General features: G+C 42.4%; 2 protein-coding genes across 2 annotated transcripts in view; both read right to left on the bottom strand.

The window, feature by feature from the left end:
• The window catches only part of RASGRF2 (Ras protein specific guanine nucleotide releasing factor 2), a 275229-nt gene that overhangs the window by 93321 nt on the left and 165561 nt on the right, over nt 1–16347 (bottom strand). The window lies entirely within an intron of this gene.
• Nucleotides 1141–7272, bottom strand: ZCCHC9 (zinc finger CCHC-type containing 9). The gene is made up of 5 exons (XM_057421399.1): nt 6912–7272; nt 5689–5839; nt 5361–5453; nt 4190–4258; nt 1141–1519 (listed from the first exon to the last, which is right to left on the bottom strand). The coding sequence occupies exons 1-5, from the start codon at nt 7230–7232 to the stop codon at nt 1404–1406; spliced, it is 750 nt and encodes a 249-aa protein (XP_057277382.1). The 5' UTR covers nt 7233–7272; the 3' UTR covers nt 1141–1403.

The raw sequence follows: 16347 nt of genomic DNA, 5'->3' as shown, positions 1-16347 counted from the left end.
AAGCTTTAATTCAGTAAGTTCTTTAAAACTTTGTAATTAATCCTTGATTTCATCCACATCCACTCTTCTTCCTCATTTAAACATGTGCTGTGATTAATACAAACTGAACATACTTGCCCCTACTGTAGTCAATGTGCCTTTGCATCCAGAGCAAAACAAGGAAACCTACAATAAGAGCTCCAACCACTGTATTCTTTAGCAGTATTTTATTAAAAATAATTAACATGTACAAATATAAAACATACCTACACCATTAACTTCCCATATGTGACGTTTTCTCTGCTGTAAGAAGAGTACATTGCAAATCTATAGTTTCAGTGGCTGCTCCCGAGCATGTCAAAATCCAGTCCTGATCTCCAGTTTTCTATCTGGTTCCCAGTAACTCCAGTCAGGCACAGGTGAAAGCCTACCACCACTGGCTGCATGGGCAGTATTGCTGTACTGCTACTACAGTATTTGAGAGCTGTTGCAGGAATAAACTTAGAAAAACAAACAAAACAACCCCCAAAACCAGTTTTTTAAGGCTTTCAGACTGCAGTCTGCCATTAAGGAGATACTTGTAAGCTGAATCTGCTATTAAGCAGGCACTTGTAATACAAAGCAGTTTACTCCCACGTCACCAAGACAGAAACACTGAAAATTTATGACCACTTCCCTTGGAAAACAGGTAAAGAAACAAGCTTCTCGCTTGTTCTCCAACTCCTTCCAGGTATCCACCACAGATATCACAGGAAGGGCATGATTCTGTTTCTACTAATTGAACAAACACTCAAACAATCCAGCACGTGTGAGCAATCAGGTTAATGCATGGAGTAGTGGGAATTTTACACAGAAGCTAAACAGGGTGTGGGGTTTACCTGGTACCTTCAACACAGGACTGTTCAGGCTGGCATACACAGAAAAAGGATCGATTTTCCCTAAAAGAAGAAGGCTCTTCAGTGAATACGCACAACCCTTCTCAGAGAAATAAATACTCTTGGTAAGATCAGCAAGTAAACTAGCCCTCTTAAGGTAACAATGCTGACCACAGAAATCCACTGGTCATAAGCCCCTGTGACAGAACACACATGCCCTGTTTGGTTACTGCAGCCAGATCCCTGTCCCAAGAAGCAGCCAATTTCCCTCGTCAGAAATCTGGCAGTCAGAGGGTATGCTGTATTTTGGCAGAGATATACGAAAGTAAAATACCCACTTACTGTATTTCTGTGGTTTGCAGCTTTGCAGTATGCTGGGTAAGTCTGGCAGGCAAATCGAAAAATGAGGGGGGGACAAAAAAAAAAAAAAGGCAACATAATTTTGCAGCAGCAGTCAAGTTTGATTTTCTGGAATCAGCAACCCAGTCTGTGTAGTCCCTACTCTGAAGTGAAGCAGTGCAGGCAAAGTGATTTAAAGCCAAAAAGCTTTCAGAAAGTCACAACTTTGGGTACTTTCACTTTTGGTTTTTGCAGCTTTGGTGCTTCTGTGATTTCTTCGTAATCTGCGCTCATCCCAGTGGCCCATCGCGCAACCGTAACCTGGTCTGCAGAGAGAGACAGGTGATATGGAAAGGCTCACCACTGCCATTATGTCAAACTTACACATTTGAAGATTTAGCCTGCAAGAACCTGCCATTAGTTCATTGAAGAACTGTCATTCAGTTCCAGCTCTGAAGCCAACTCTCCTTATACAACTTAAGTTTTTTTTTCAAGCTGAGTTTTGTACACTCCCTTTCTTCCCCCACACAAATTGTCAAGGTTCACAAAATCATTACTACATGGTTTTCCTATTTGACTGTCCCAAGAAGCATTAAAAAAACGTAAGATGGTACATTAGGTCTCACCTAAGTCCAAACAACTCTTAAGATGATGATTTCAGAATATGTTAAGTGTGTCTGAACATAAAAGAAAGATCTCCACTATTAAGTGCTCAAGGCCAGGTTGGACAGGGCTTGAAACAACTTGGTCTAGTGGAAAGTTCCCCTGTCCATGGCAGGGGAACAGAACTGGATAAACTTTAAGGTCCTTCCCAAATCTAACAATCCCATGATTCCATGATTTACAGATGAAAATAATAAGACTGAGAAGGCACAACAGAGCAAAATTTATATTTCTCAGCTCACATCCCTGCATATAATTAACATTATCCTGCTGTTTAAATGCTATTTAGACTAATTCATACTCCTTTGCTGGAGAAAACAGTTAACCAATTCTGAATGGTAATTTAATTTTTATTGGATTGGAACAGATCATATCATACCATACCAAGAATACCAAACCACAGACTGGTTTGGGTTGGAAGGAACCTCAAAGCTCATCCAGTCCCAAACCCCTACCACAGGCAGGGACACCTTCCACTAGACCAGGCTGCTCCAAGCCATGTGCAGCCTGGCCTTGAACACTGCCAGGGATGGGGCAGCCAGAACGTCTCTGGGCAATCTATGCCTCATCACCCTCACAGGGAAGAGCTTCTGCCTAAGAGCTCATCTCAGGCTCCCCTCTGGCAGGTTAAAGCCATTCCCCTTTGTCCTGTCCCTATGGACCTTTGTCCAGACCCCCTCTCCAGCTTTCTTGTAGCCCCTTTAGGCACTGGCAGCTGCTCTAAGGTCTCCCCTTAAGAAGCCTTCTGTTCTCCACGCTGAACAAGCCCAGCTCTCTCAGCCTGTCTCCAGAGCACAGCTGCTCCAGCCCTTGCAGCAAGTCCATGGCCTCCTCTGGACTCACTCCAACAGCTCTATGTCCCTCTTGTGTTGTAGCCCCAGAGCTGGACACAGGACTGCAGGAAGGTGGTCTTCCCCAGAGCACGGTAAAGGGGCAGAATCCCCTGCACTGACCTGCTGCTCACACTCTGGGGATGCAGCCCAGCATCCCAAGCACACGGGGAGTTCTGGGCTGAAGCACACACTGAAGCTGGGTCATGGGGAGCTTCTTGTCATCAAAAATCTCCAGTCCTTCTCCCCAGGGCTTCTGTATCAAGTCTGCCCCAGTGTATGTTTGTGCTTGGGATTGCCCTGACCCATGCAGGACCTTGCATGTGGCTTAGATGAAATTCTTGAGATTCACACTGGCCTACCTCTCAAGCCTGTTCAGGTCCATGGATAGGTCCACCCAAAGAAACCACAAGCTGCAGTGCCTAAACCTGACAGCTATCAGCTATCTTCCTCTAGTCTAAAAGTACTTTGCATGATGCAAACTGATTTCAAAGAATATTAATAGTGGTGTCACAGTTTCAACTAATTCAACTATTTTTAACTAGTTTTAAAACATCAGGATAAAGACTACCATGTCCCTTGGCAAATTAAACATTGTCAGTCTTCATGACGGACATAAAGCTTCTCAAAAAAAAAAGAAAAAAAGTAGGAAAAAAATGCGTATCAGATACAAAAGAATGGCTGAAACATAGGCCCCTATTGTCTACATAAATAGCTAACATAAATTCCACAAAAGTGGCTTATTATTAACCCAAGGTTCTACAAGCCATGCAAACACATTATAAAAATGCACAAATGAATCACCACTCCAGTAACAGGATCATTCTTCAAGCACTTTTTTGATGCACTTGCCTTCCATTACACAGGTCGGGTTTTTTTGTATATAATGCAATTTTTCCACCACAGGTAGAATCATGGAATCATAGAATGGTTTGGGTTGGAAAGGACCTTAAGATCATCTAGTTCCAACTGCCCTGCCATGGGCAGAGATGCCCCCCACTGTACCATATCACAAAAGGCTTTGTCCAATCTGATGAATTCAGCTGGACAGATCTACCTCCTTCTTTCACGTCTTGAATGACTTGAACACCTGCCTGCACACACAGCTTCTACAGGCTGACAGTCCCATGACCCTGCAACTGACACTACATTCAACTGTACCACTTCACATAGAAATCATCAGAAGCAGCAGCCAGTTTTGTTCTACAGCTGCTAAGTTTCGAACAGCAGCAAAAATACTGGCTAACAAGTACACATTAGCCCATATTAACTTCAGAAACCTACAAACTGGCTATTTTTATTACAAAAAGCTTGAGTTATGCATTGCAACTTAATGCTTCCTCCACACACCCCTCAATAGAAGCACGCATCCCAAAGGAAGGCTGCCTTTGCTCTTTGCAAGTTCTCAAACCCAATTTTTCCTGACTGAAGGCAGGCAAAGCAGTAGATATATATTACTCAGCTGTGCACTCAGACTGTTTTGTACACTTCCCTGCATCTCACCTGTGTTCTGTTTTACTGGACAGTCTTTTCGGAAGTGCTCCACAGAGCCACAAAGTTTGCAGCCACCACCTGTTAAGAAAGAAAGCTGTTACTCACCTGGGAATAAAAAACTAGTAACAGATAACAAAAACACTCAAACACAAAACATCCCTCCTACACTGTTTTGCTCTTGTACGTGTATTGAAAACATCTACTTATCTGTAGTCACAATCTTTAAAAAAGATATGGCAGTGTCCTTATGGACAGGTCTACACTCCTTGCCAACATAACATCATGGAGCAGATACACAGCCAGCTTTGGAAGCCTGTAAACATGGCTTCCTCTGTCTGTGCCTCTGAAACACAAAGCTGTCTGCAATCAAACTGCACTATAAAGCACCACATACTATAAATTCCAGTCACCACAATACTATTTCTAATCTGTTGGAAGTTTTCACTTTGAGTATGAATTCTGCTAAAATTCATACTCAAAAGGGACTTCTGAAATTAATAGGAGCTCCTGAGTGGCAGGCAATCCAACTTCTGAGCTACAAAATAAAAAAATTATAAAATCTATAAACATAGATTTTATGTTTCATAAATATAAACCAAACATTGAAAGTAAAGCGATTGTACTGTAAAATCACCCTTTTGAGTTTGCCAGGCCTCAAGACTGTGCTGGGAGACAGAATGCTACGTTTTAGTGCCAATAAAGAAACCAGGCAAAGCAGAATCTGAGTGAAATCCAAACTTAGATCACATTTCTCATTAAAGTCACTTAAACTGAAGATGTCCTCTTTCTAGTTAGAGCCATTGTGTTTAGCAAACACCTCCCAGAGTCTTAAACTATATTATGACAGTATGTTTTTACCACACTTTGATATATGTACATTTAAATACTGACTATTCTGTATTCAGCGTATTCTGATTTTGTTTGTGTGCTTTTTGATACTGCAAGCATAAGCAAGTTCTCATACTTAAGAGAGTATGAGAATTTAAGCTTACAATTAAAACAAAATCCCTAGATAATCAATATTAACATTGAATTCCCCTGAACTAATCTGCTTTCACCAAGAGTAAAGATAGGCAGGTATTCCTTTTAGTCAGATCCTCATTCATTTGCAATGTTATCTCGTTCCATATCAGCTAAATATGAAAAATGTGTTTTGGTTTTAGTAAACCAGTGCACTCACCTTCAGCATACAATCCCTTGGGATTATCTGGACATGACCTTGACAAATGCCCCATCTCACCACAGATGAAACATTTTGCATATGGAAATGGCCCTGCAAAATCCCATAGAGTTTATGATCCACATTAAAAACTTTGTAAAGTCCAGACACTACAACAACGTTTTACTATACTATAAGCACTATACTCATACACTGACAGGTTCACTTTTACACTAACGTGCCTCCTGAGAACAGTTAAATTACTAAACCACAAAGACTTGTATTTCAGTTGTTAAAAAAACCCACAAGGCCAAAGCATTTCAAAACCCCACAAATTTCTGAGACATACCAATCGCTGGATCTGTTTTTGCTTTGCATTTACTGATGTCATGCTCTGTGGATCCACATCGGTAACAAATTCCTGTACCAATATCTTGACTTTCAAGTACTGCAGGACAATCAGCAACACCATGGCCAGGTTCTCTACAGTGGAAACATACCTTTGAAAACAAAAATTAAGTTGTATGCATTTCCATAGACAGTTCACACAGCAAAACACAGCACTTAGAGGTGACACTGCTAAAGAACTCACTGATTATCTGATTATCACCTAGTAGATTTGTACTAGACCACTATTTCTCTTAGCTGAAACTTTGAGGGTAGTACCACATACTTACCTCTAGTGTCGAGATTTGAGATTATCATAAAGACAGGATTCTATGCATGGCACCCAAACACCTGAAAATCCCAGTCTAACAAGGTGTTCTAACTTTTCAGAAGGCAAACATACGAAGATATTTTCTCCTTAGGCAAAACCAGTTAGACTAAGAGATACTGTACCCTGTCACAGAGTAAATGTCAATGGCCTGTGTCATTAGAATACACTATTACGGGCGCTTTTCTTTTACCAACACCACACCATACAGGGTATTCACTCATTGACAACCGAGTGCTCTGAACAAATGATGACACTTGATTTTGACTACAGCGAGAGCTCTTTAAGTACTGCTGCAGCAAGGGCTTAAGGAAACATAAGCTATGTTGCACCCGTGCTGCTATTTACTCAGGAAAAACTTAAGATTTCTCAGATGAGTAGTAACTCTCTTCATATGTTCTCATATTACATTCAGCACAAGTTCATGCTGAATGCCTAAGTCTGTTGTGAAGTAACTGCTTTCAGACAGTCTTATTCGTCTACTGGAGATCCCACTTCAATTCTCAAGCAGATGTCACTGCAGAAAGAGGCCCCCAAACAGCAGAAAGATTGTACCGAAGAATTTCACACGAAATTAGCTTCTCTCAGGAGAAAGGAAGGGCTGAGAATTCATCACAGTGTAGCATGAACAGTATGAAGGGGCAAGGGGTTAAGCTGGAATTCATCCTCATTAACGTGAAAAGTCACTCAGCACACGCTGTGCTTGCAGCAGGTAAAGCACTCAACCTCCTCACGGAACCAGCCCGGGCAGTGGCAACAAAGATTTTGGAACGGGCATTTTCCACATAGATCTTTCCCCAAGTTCTTAACAAGCTCCCATGGAGAGACAAACACCTATGGCTGCAGACAGAACTCACCATGGCATTTTTCTTCATTTTTTGCCGCTTCAGCCTCCTCCCCTCCCGTCGCTTGTCCTTCTTCAAGGCTATCGCTACCTCCTTCTCCAGCTCAGCGCTGTCTGCACCGGCCACCTCGTCACTCCCCGAGCTCTGCTTCAGGAACGCCGCAAACCCGTTAACATCATCGTTCTGGTAGTACTTTTTCTTCTTCTTCCTCTTCTCTTGCTCCTTCTTCAGGAGAAGAGGGCCTGGGCGGCCCTGCCCCTCCATATCCTCCCAGGGGGTCGCATCCAGCGCCTTTTCGCTGGGAGCGCCGCTTCGGCGAGCCCATCTCGTCATGGGGGGGCCAGCTCCTCAACACACGGACGCCACGGAACAGAGGCCCGCACCCCTTGTCCCGCGGGGAAAACAGCGCAGCCCCGCTCCCTCAACGAGACGGCTCTCCAAGGGACACTCCCCACAAAGCCGCTTCCCCTGCCTGTGGCACCTGCGCTCCCTCTCGCCCGCAGCCCACCCCGAGAAACGCCGGGCAGCCAACAGGACAAGACCGAGCTGAGCCCCTCCCGAGGAGCTGCAGCTCACCCGTGCCCGACGCGGCAGCGCAGCCGATCTCACCGCGGCGAACTCCGCCCCGCGCTGGAATTGGGCCTGCCGGGGCCCGGCGTGGCGTCACTTCCGTCAGATGCCGCTCTGGCTTCGCGCTCTGCCGCCGTCTTGCGACTCGGCGGCGTAAGGAGTGAGGGTAGCAGCCCAGGGGCTGCAGCTGATTGTGGGGCTGATACCGAATTAAACACGCATTTCTGCGTGTACAGAAACATGGTCATGGACAAGGCGACAGTGATTCACAAGATGAGGAAGGTATGCAACAATTGTCTTCCTTCAAATGGATGTGGGCATTCCTCCTGTCGACAGGGCCTGACAAATAGGTAAACGGCTGTGACAGAAAACAGCTCAAGGAGCCTCTCAGGGTCATAAATTAGGCCAAACAAGATCATGTAGTTAATTGGAAACACTAAACACATTCCAGTGTCCTTAACTAATGGATTTCCATAGAAGGATAAACCGAGTGGGGGTATTTCTCCCCAAACGAACACTTCAGACTCCAGAGAAAACTCCTCAAGCTCACAGCCCCTGCCCCACAGCCTTATCTGCCCAAGTTACCTTATGCAATGAGTAACAGGAATTGGGTGGGCATTTCACAGAATTATGATGTGTATGTAATGAAGATACATGAGCTGTGAAGTGTCTCTTTTCGGTGTGGTTCCTCCATGCGGGTGGATCCCCCAAGCATGTTATGTTGGTTTCTAACCTGCCATTCTGGTTTATTTTGGTGCCAGGTCACGATGTCCCTCCTAGCAGCGGTGTTCCCATCGTGTTTCCATCTGCTAGTTGCCAGAGTAATACGCGCATGGTCGTTTTCAGTGTGGTCATGGTCTCATTGACACAGATGTGCATCTGCTGTGTGTGAAGGTGCCTTGAAAGTGGCTCTCTTCCAGGCAAGTTTAACTTCTCTATTTACAGTGGTAAAAGGACTGTGGGGCATGGCCCTTTGCAGCTACTGGTCCCTGTCCAGGAGGATGGTGAGGCGTGGCACAAGGTGTTGTCTCTAGTGCAGGTGTCTTTCCACTGGAGTGGAGTGGGATGATGGGCACCACAGCTGGTGCTGGCTGGGTTCAGGTTTCCTGGTATGTAGGGGAGCATGATGATGGGCATCAGTCGCAGTGCAGGGTAGGGCTAAGGTACTGGGAAAGGAGGAATGCTGTGGTGGTGCCAGTGGTGGACCTGCTCAGCATCTCGGAGAGCTTGTGTGGGACAGTCTTTAGCTGCGCTGTCTCTCCTGGATGCAGCTGCACTCTCACAGTTGTAACACTACCATACCTAACAGTTTTGTCACTTACACCAGACGCTGCAGATGAGGAGCTGTGCTGGTGCAGTTACACCTCTTCAAATGATCATATTGTTCAGTAAAGTCTGTTTAGATGGGATTTATCTTCCACCAAGAGGAATGCTGGGGCACCACTGTGGTCCCTACCTCCATTTCATAGCAGTGAAGCTGATTCAAACCTTTACCCCAAAAATTTCTCAAGGACACAGCTTTTGGAAACATGATTTATGACACATTTTGCTCTCCCCAAACCAATCCCTTAAGGTTCACAAAATAAAGCCCCAGGACTATATTGTTAGAGTACCCTGCTTAGCAGTGAAAGAAATGTTTATAAATCCAGTAAGACCTTTTTTTCTAAAGTCCGTCTTCTGCTTCTTGTATTTTTAGCATTTCACTAGATGTCCATTACCTTTCCTGGTAATATTGAGCTGATGTTAGGACAGCTGGGTACCATTTCTTCGTTATTAACTGTCCTTCGTATTTATGTATTCCTAGAGAAATGGCCTTGCCTTGTTTTGGTAGTTTTCCTCTCGCAGTTTTTCCGGGGTTTTGCATCCACTAGAGGGGAGTATACACAAAGCATGTATTGATCTTGGTGGTAGGACTACGCCACAGTCGGTAAGGGCAAGAGGATTTAAGAATAGTTAAGACTGCATTTACTGCAGGTGAAACTAATTTATGAACGCCGTTTAAGAGTCGCTGTTAATAAAATATGAAATTAAATCAGAAAGAATCGGTATTTAATTTTAAAATTAATTTGCTGATGTAGTTACAGCTCAACCATAGCATGAGGTCCCAGTTGTTCCTGCAGTGTACTCCAGCAACCCTGTAGGTTAGAAATCATGGCCAGAGCTGATTCATGGAGCCAGAGAGGGCTATTAAAACATGTGACAGTGACCCAAGGGTCAGGAAGATAATCGAGGATCCCATGAGCACATGTTGCACCCATTTCAGTCATACGTATGCTGTGTATTTATTAGGCTGTATTGTACGAACAGCTGCATATTTATGTGTTAGAAGGTTTTAAAATATTTTTTTTCCTTGCTAATCTGTGTGTAGCATGCATGGCCAGTTTAATTTTATGCATTAAAGTGGGTGAGGATCGAATTACTTGTCAAATTGAAATAAAATACATATACATATACAAGTAGTTACATCTATATGTGTATGTCCTTCTGGCTTATCAGTTTATTTTCACTAAGTGGAACAGCAGTGTGGCTTCTGATGCATTCAGGCTGCTCGCTGGTTTCAGGTCAGTGCAGGTGTTTGTTTGGCTGTAGCTTCCTTTCTCCTCCATACTGAGCTAGCAAAAGACCGGTTGTGAGTCCCATGCTGGAGATGGACGTGGATGTAGAGAAAAGCAGAACAGGCTGCACAAGGCCAGTATGAGGAGACTTGCTTTGCTTTCTGTTCTGCTGAAGTCTGAAATGTATTGTCTCTCTTTTTAAATCAGAAAATTTTATCTGTGTGTCTAGGCGGTATCCCTAGCAAGGTTTGCAGGCAGTGGAAAAAAGCAGCTGAATACCTTACTACTAAATCAGTAAGACAGTACTTCCCCCACATATATCACTTCTTTGATAGTGACCACACCGGTTTAAGTTTACACTGGTTGAGCTTTGCTCCAGCTTGACATTAGCTGGCTGGGAGCTCTGCTGTGCACAAGCAGCAGGTGAAAAATGAGCAGGACAGCAGTTGCGCAAATTATTGTAAAGTTTTATTGCCTTTTTTTCCATATTTTACTAAAAGGCCGCAAATTGCCAGTCCACAGCACAGTGTTCAAAGCAACAGTCTAATGCCTCTTTTTAGGAGACTTTCTTCATAGTTCCATGACAAACATAAAATGGGCTGGAGATTTGAGACAACAGAATTGGAAATCTGGACCTCCAGATCCTGTAGCCTTTTGTAACTTGAGATGGAGTTTTTTGGAATGTTGCAGGTTCATTTTTGGAGCCCAAAGACTCTAGTAAATTGGAAGAGGAATACAAAGATGTCCCCTGTAGTATGGCGTTTGATACAGGCACAGCCGTGAAGCTGAATGCGTCACAGTGTCAAGTTTTTTAAAGAGCTTGATGAATGACTTTGGTTTTGTTCTGGGTGACAATTATCATCCTCAAACCTCCAAAAGAGAAGTTTTATCTGCAGAAGAGGTTTTAGTCCTATGTATGTGTGACTGAGGGTACCTCTGTTGACTCTTTTTTTTTGCCTGTGTTTGGGTAGTTAATACTACTTGTCAAAGTATCAGAATGACATTTTCCTGGTTGTTTTGATTTGGGCCTGGGGAGAGAAGATAAAAAGTAAGGCCTCTTTCTGCTAAATTCTTTTACCTCTGCAGTATTCTGAGGGCTCCCATTAACTTCGGCTTATTCACCCATTAACTTCGGCTTATTCACATTCTTGTTTGTGTTGGATAATGATGTATACTGTTTTTAATCATAAATATTTAATGGATTTCAATTCCTACAACTAAGGCTGCATCACGTTCAGGAAGCCTGTCTGGCTGACCATTACCCCATATTATTTCCATTAGGCTGGGTTGCTTGTGGCTCTGATTCTTTCAGGATAGTTAACAAGTGCTTAAGTGTGTTGCTCAATCAACTCACATATGTTGCTGGATCAACTCACTTATTTAAGGGTTTATATTTAGGCAACTGCTTAAGTGCCTGGATGAACTGAAGCTTTTAAAGGTTAACCTGTGGTCAGTTATTTTATTTAGTTACTTTACACTGCAAAGAAACATTGCTGTTTATTATTTCTAGAGCAAAATGAAAATCTGGAAAATGTGATTCAAGTGAAATGGAATATTGGTTTTTCATAAGGGAGAATTTGTTTTTTTTTTCCTTTTTTTTTTGAAAAACACACATTGGGAACTATATAACTAAAAATTGCACAGTACTACACCTTGCTGATACCTTAATATCACAAGATAAATTCTAATTTCTAGTTGAAGATATGAAAGAATAAAGAAATGCAGAATGCATTATCCTCTGCAGTTCACTGGGATACATTTAGATGCAGTGGCCTCTTCCTTCTACAGTATTGGCTGTATTTTTAATAAAGCTGTTGTGTTTCACAGAATAAAGGAAAACCAACAGTCTAAAGCTGCAAGGAGAAGTAAATGCAGAGGTACAGGTTCCTTAGGCATAGTAAGCAGCAAGGGAGGGTGCTTCTAATCTTTTCAGTCTTACTTCTCATGTGACTGGCTGTGGGAAGGAGAAACTACAGCTGGCAATTAAGAGTGACCATGAGAAGGAGGAACTCCAGCAGGCAATTAAGAGTGACCTGTCCCTGACTGGTACTTGGAAGATGTTGGAACTGGGAAGGAACAAGGACGTCGGAACTGGAAAGAGGATGTCGATAAGAAAATCAGATAGACCTTTCACCTGATGTAACCGCAAAGCAAACACAGATGTGCTTGGCTAATTGCTTGGAAGCATATAAATATCATGTAATCTTTTCAATAAACGATCCAGCTTGCACTCTACCTCTGGGTCCGTGCCTCCATCCTCACAACTGTCCATAAAGAAAAATACAAATCACTTTATTTCTACAGAAGGTCAAAGTGCCAGTAATCTACAAGGTTATTTGCTGAGTACCAGACAAATTATCAATAGCTTTTAAGGCCAAAGTCATTTGGATAACTAGGTCTTGCTTAGACGTCTTCTATTTTCCTTCTGTTGGAGCTAGGCACCTAGACATGTTTCTGAGATTTGCCAGTAACTTTTGGAATTAGTAATTTATCTTAGCTTTCTTCAGTGGTTTGATTTGATAAGGTATTCTGGCTTGGAGGAGGAAAGTCCATCTCCAGATATGTGTAAGTGTCTTCGTATTTGGTAATACAGATTTAGCTACATAGGTAGTCTCTTGAACATACAAACAAGCTTTTATACACTTTAAAAATACAGCTAATTCTGTTCATGCCCCCGTTGCTGAATAACTGTCAATGTAACACAAAATTCTGTTTCAGAAAGCAAAGCTGCAAAACTGGAACAAGAGCTAAGACAGACTCTTTGATAAGGCGTAGACACAAAATTTATGGACAATGTTTTCATTTCAAACAAGAATATGCCTGTGCACAAAATGGACCAAAATTAACTGATACCGTTAATCAACTTTTTTTCCTCCTCTGTCTAGGAAGCTCTTGGATCCATCTGAGTTCCCAGAAAAATGGATAGGTGAAAAAATATGTTCATTACCCTTGTTTACAAACTTAGAATTGTAACATAACTGGTATTTTGTTATTAGGAGCCCAGTGTTATTCTATAATAATTTATTCTGAGTGAATTAAAAATACAGTATCAGCAGCAATATGTTCTGCAGTAGATGGCTGTGCCCTCTTGGAAGACTTGACATGGTAGGACTTCTGTACTCTACATAGTGCACTCTGGTGTATGACATCTATGTCTTCACGCATCTTTGCAGGCAAAAGAAATGGCATAAAAAAAAGTCTTTAATCCTTTAATTAAGCCTTAAGCTGAAAGTAAACTGTAAAAGGCATTAGAGTAGGAAGATGGACATTCAGTATTTTGGCAGGTTTTAAATTACATTACAACAAATATTATTACTAAAGTAATTCTGCATATAGATATTAGCTGTAAGTAATTCCCCAAGTTATCTGCTCCCCTTTTAGATATTTCCAGAGTAAAATTACATTAGGTCTGTTCATGCATGCATTAGTCTTGTAGGAGTGACAATTTCATGAACTTCTGAAGTCTGTCTAGTCAGTTTTTGTTAGGACATCGAATGATTTTAGGTGAAAGGTGTCACAAGAGAAATTAATTCCAACTGTCATAGTAACAGGCTTGGGCCTGAAGCTTTTATATCAGGCTTCAGGAAATAAATCGCTTCTGTGCATGTAGTCCCATCTACCAAGTCTTTATTACTTGGAACCCCCCAAGTGAAGCATGAATTTTGTTGGTCTTTCTGTGAGTGATGTGAGCACCAGTGTGTAGAATAAAGCCAAATTTCAAATCACACACAGTAGGTCAGTTTTCAAGCACTCTGCTGTAGCATACCTTGTGTTATATTTCTTGGGGAAAAAAAGGCAGTATTCTGGTAAATTCTCCACTGTCTTGCTGCCTTTCTATACGAACAACTCATATTCAGCCCTGTAGTGACAGATAGATCTTGCAATTTGCCAGAAAACTGAGTTGCTTCAGGCAGTACGTTTGTTCAGTAGCTTACTTAGTCACATGAGACCTACTTGTCAATATGTCATCTTCTGTCTATGTTGTAGTAAATATAGGAAAGTTTTAGCCCTCTTTGTGAAGGCATGTATGTGTTTCTTCAGATCTGCTGTCCTGAAGCATCCCTTGCCTTCCTCCAAGGCAGCCCCCGCACACATGCTACTTCATACCCTGGGCTTTGGTTTCCTGCCTCTCTCAACTTGCTGCAGCTCCTGACTTGACTTTTACATTTGAACCACTTTCCATTTTTTTGACAATGCTGCTTAGCCAGGCCATGGGCTTGTTGCAGGAGCTGCCTTTTCTTGGAGTCAGTGGCTGTGTGTATTAACACAGCTCCAAACACGCTTCAGGCTTGCCACAAATAATTTGGCTTATATGTCCATGCTTGAATTTCCCAATATATATAACTATGCTCCTGACTGGCTGGCAATCATCTGGCTTCTGTTTTTCTTGGCTTTTCTCCTGTGCTTTCAGCCTTCATTCTGTCATCTACTGTTTCGTCTCTTTGTTTACCCTGGATATGCCTTGAAAAAGTAGGTCTGTCCTTAGGCTAATGTTTTGGTAGTGTACAGGTCAAAGGATCTTTACCTAACTGAGGGCCATTTGTCTCCCCATGGTGCAAATGCAAATCAACATGGTTTATTCCCATCACCCCAGCCATTTACAGTATTTACTGTTAACAGCAGTATTTGTATGGCAGTTTCAACACAGAAAAATGTGTTTGCTAGTGTACAGAGGCACCTCTTGCAAAGTCATTGTCCGTTTCCTGATAGAGCTCAGAGTACAGTGACTGCTTTTCCCTTGTCCTCTAATGGCAGATTCATTCCAGTTCTCACCCTGCATGAACTGCTTGATGCAGCACAGGTGGGATTTGATGGAGCATGACCTGAGAGTTTTACTTTTGCTGATCCCTAGTCACTGATGTGTTGGTCAAGATTATAAAAGTACTTGAGGCATGGTATATAGCTCTTCTTGGAGTATTTAATCAAATGAATTTCGAAGATTTGTGGAGAATCAGTGTCTGAATCTATCAGGAAAGAGTTTTATCGCAGAGAAGGAGCTCAGCAGTGCAAAATTGGTGGCATGGGAAAAATAAACATGAGAAAGTGAGAAGTAACATCATATGTGTAGAGTTAATGCACCAACCCAGCTTTTTAACCTTTAGTATCTTCTTACTAAATCATAATCTGTATGATTTTCTTCCGTTGTTTGAAAACCTTTCAGGTCCTTTATTTCCTGCTGCAGGAAATTCTCCAGAGCATGTCATCTGGAAACAGTGCAGCTGCAGTGTTGCTCCCTTTAGCCTGTTATCGAACAATTACAAGAACAGATGAACCCCCCTTTTCTCACACTTCCAAGCCCCAACATGTACTCGACTTGGAGATAAACATGGTCCAGGCAGACAGCAAACTGATCTGAGGACTGTTATGATGGAGCAGGACTGAGTAAATACATCCAGGATAATGTTAATAGACACATGACTGTCCAATTTTCATTTAAAATACTAGATAGTGATGTGGAATGAAGAATCAAAAAACATCATTCTTATTAATCAGCTGAGTTACACTTGCTGACAGTTTAAAGGTCATGGAGAGTGAAAAAGATCACCAAAGTAAAAAGTGTAGATAGCAAATAACAAGCTTTTACAAAATAATCCCTATGAAGAAAAGTACTTTGATTATGGAGACACTTGGAAGCCAACAATACAGAGAAGGCCACAGCTGAATCTTAGCATAGAGTAAATTATATTAGGGTATCCATACTTTGGGTAGACATTATTCCATGTTGGGTCAGAGCACAGGATGGCCAGGACTTTTCTCTGGCCTGTTTACTCACCTAAGGGCATTTTGCAGTAATTGATTCAATCACAGGATCACAGAGTTATGTAGGCTGGTGGTCTGATCCAGCACACCCAACCCATCACACCCCAAACCCAAAGCAGGACCAACTTAGATCAGATTGCTTATGACATTCTTCCTTGAGTTACCTTCACATCTGTTCCTGTGTTTTGCCATCCTCCTAGTTCAGAAAGTCTTCCTAACATCTAACTGGAATTTCCAGTGTCCCAGCTTGTATCTGTTGCCTCTTTTTCTATCACTGTGCACCTCCAAGAAGAGTCTTGAGCTTAGCTTGTATACATCCTCTAATGCAGACAGCAGTTATGGACTTCAGTAAGATCTCCTCTTAGCCCTCTTTTTGCTGACTGAACAAAACCAGCTCCCTCAGCTTCATCCCATACATCATGCTCCAGCTCCCTTGATCCTCTTTTTGCCATGTTGAGGACCTCCTGCATTTTGTTACTGTCTTTTCTGTACTGCAGATAAAGTCACATAAGTACCAAACTCAAGGGAAACTCCCATGTCCCTCAAGCTGCTAGCTATGGCCA

The sequence above is a fragment of the Pezoporus wallicus genome, unplaced genomic scaffold (genome assembly GCF_028554395.1).
Source record: "Pezoporus wallicus isolate ANWC-B61680 ecotype Strahan unplaced genomic scaffold, APGP_CSIRO_Pwel_v1 contig_2595, whole genome shotgun sequence".
Classification (NCBI taxonomy): Eukaryota; Metazoa; Chordata; class Aves; order Psittaciformes; family Psittacidae; genus Pezoporus; species Pezoporus wallicus.
This window is presented reverse-complemented; position numbering and strand designations above follow the sequence as displayed.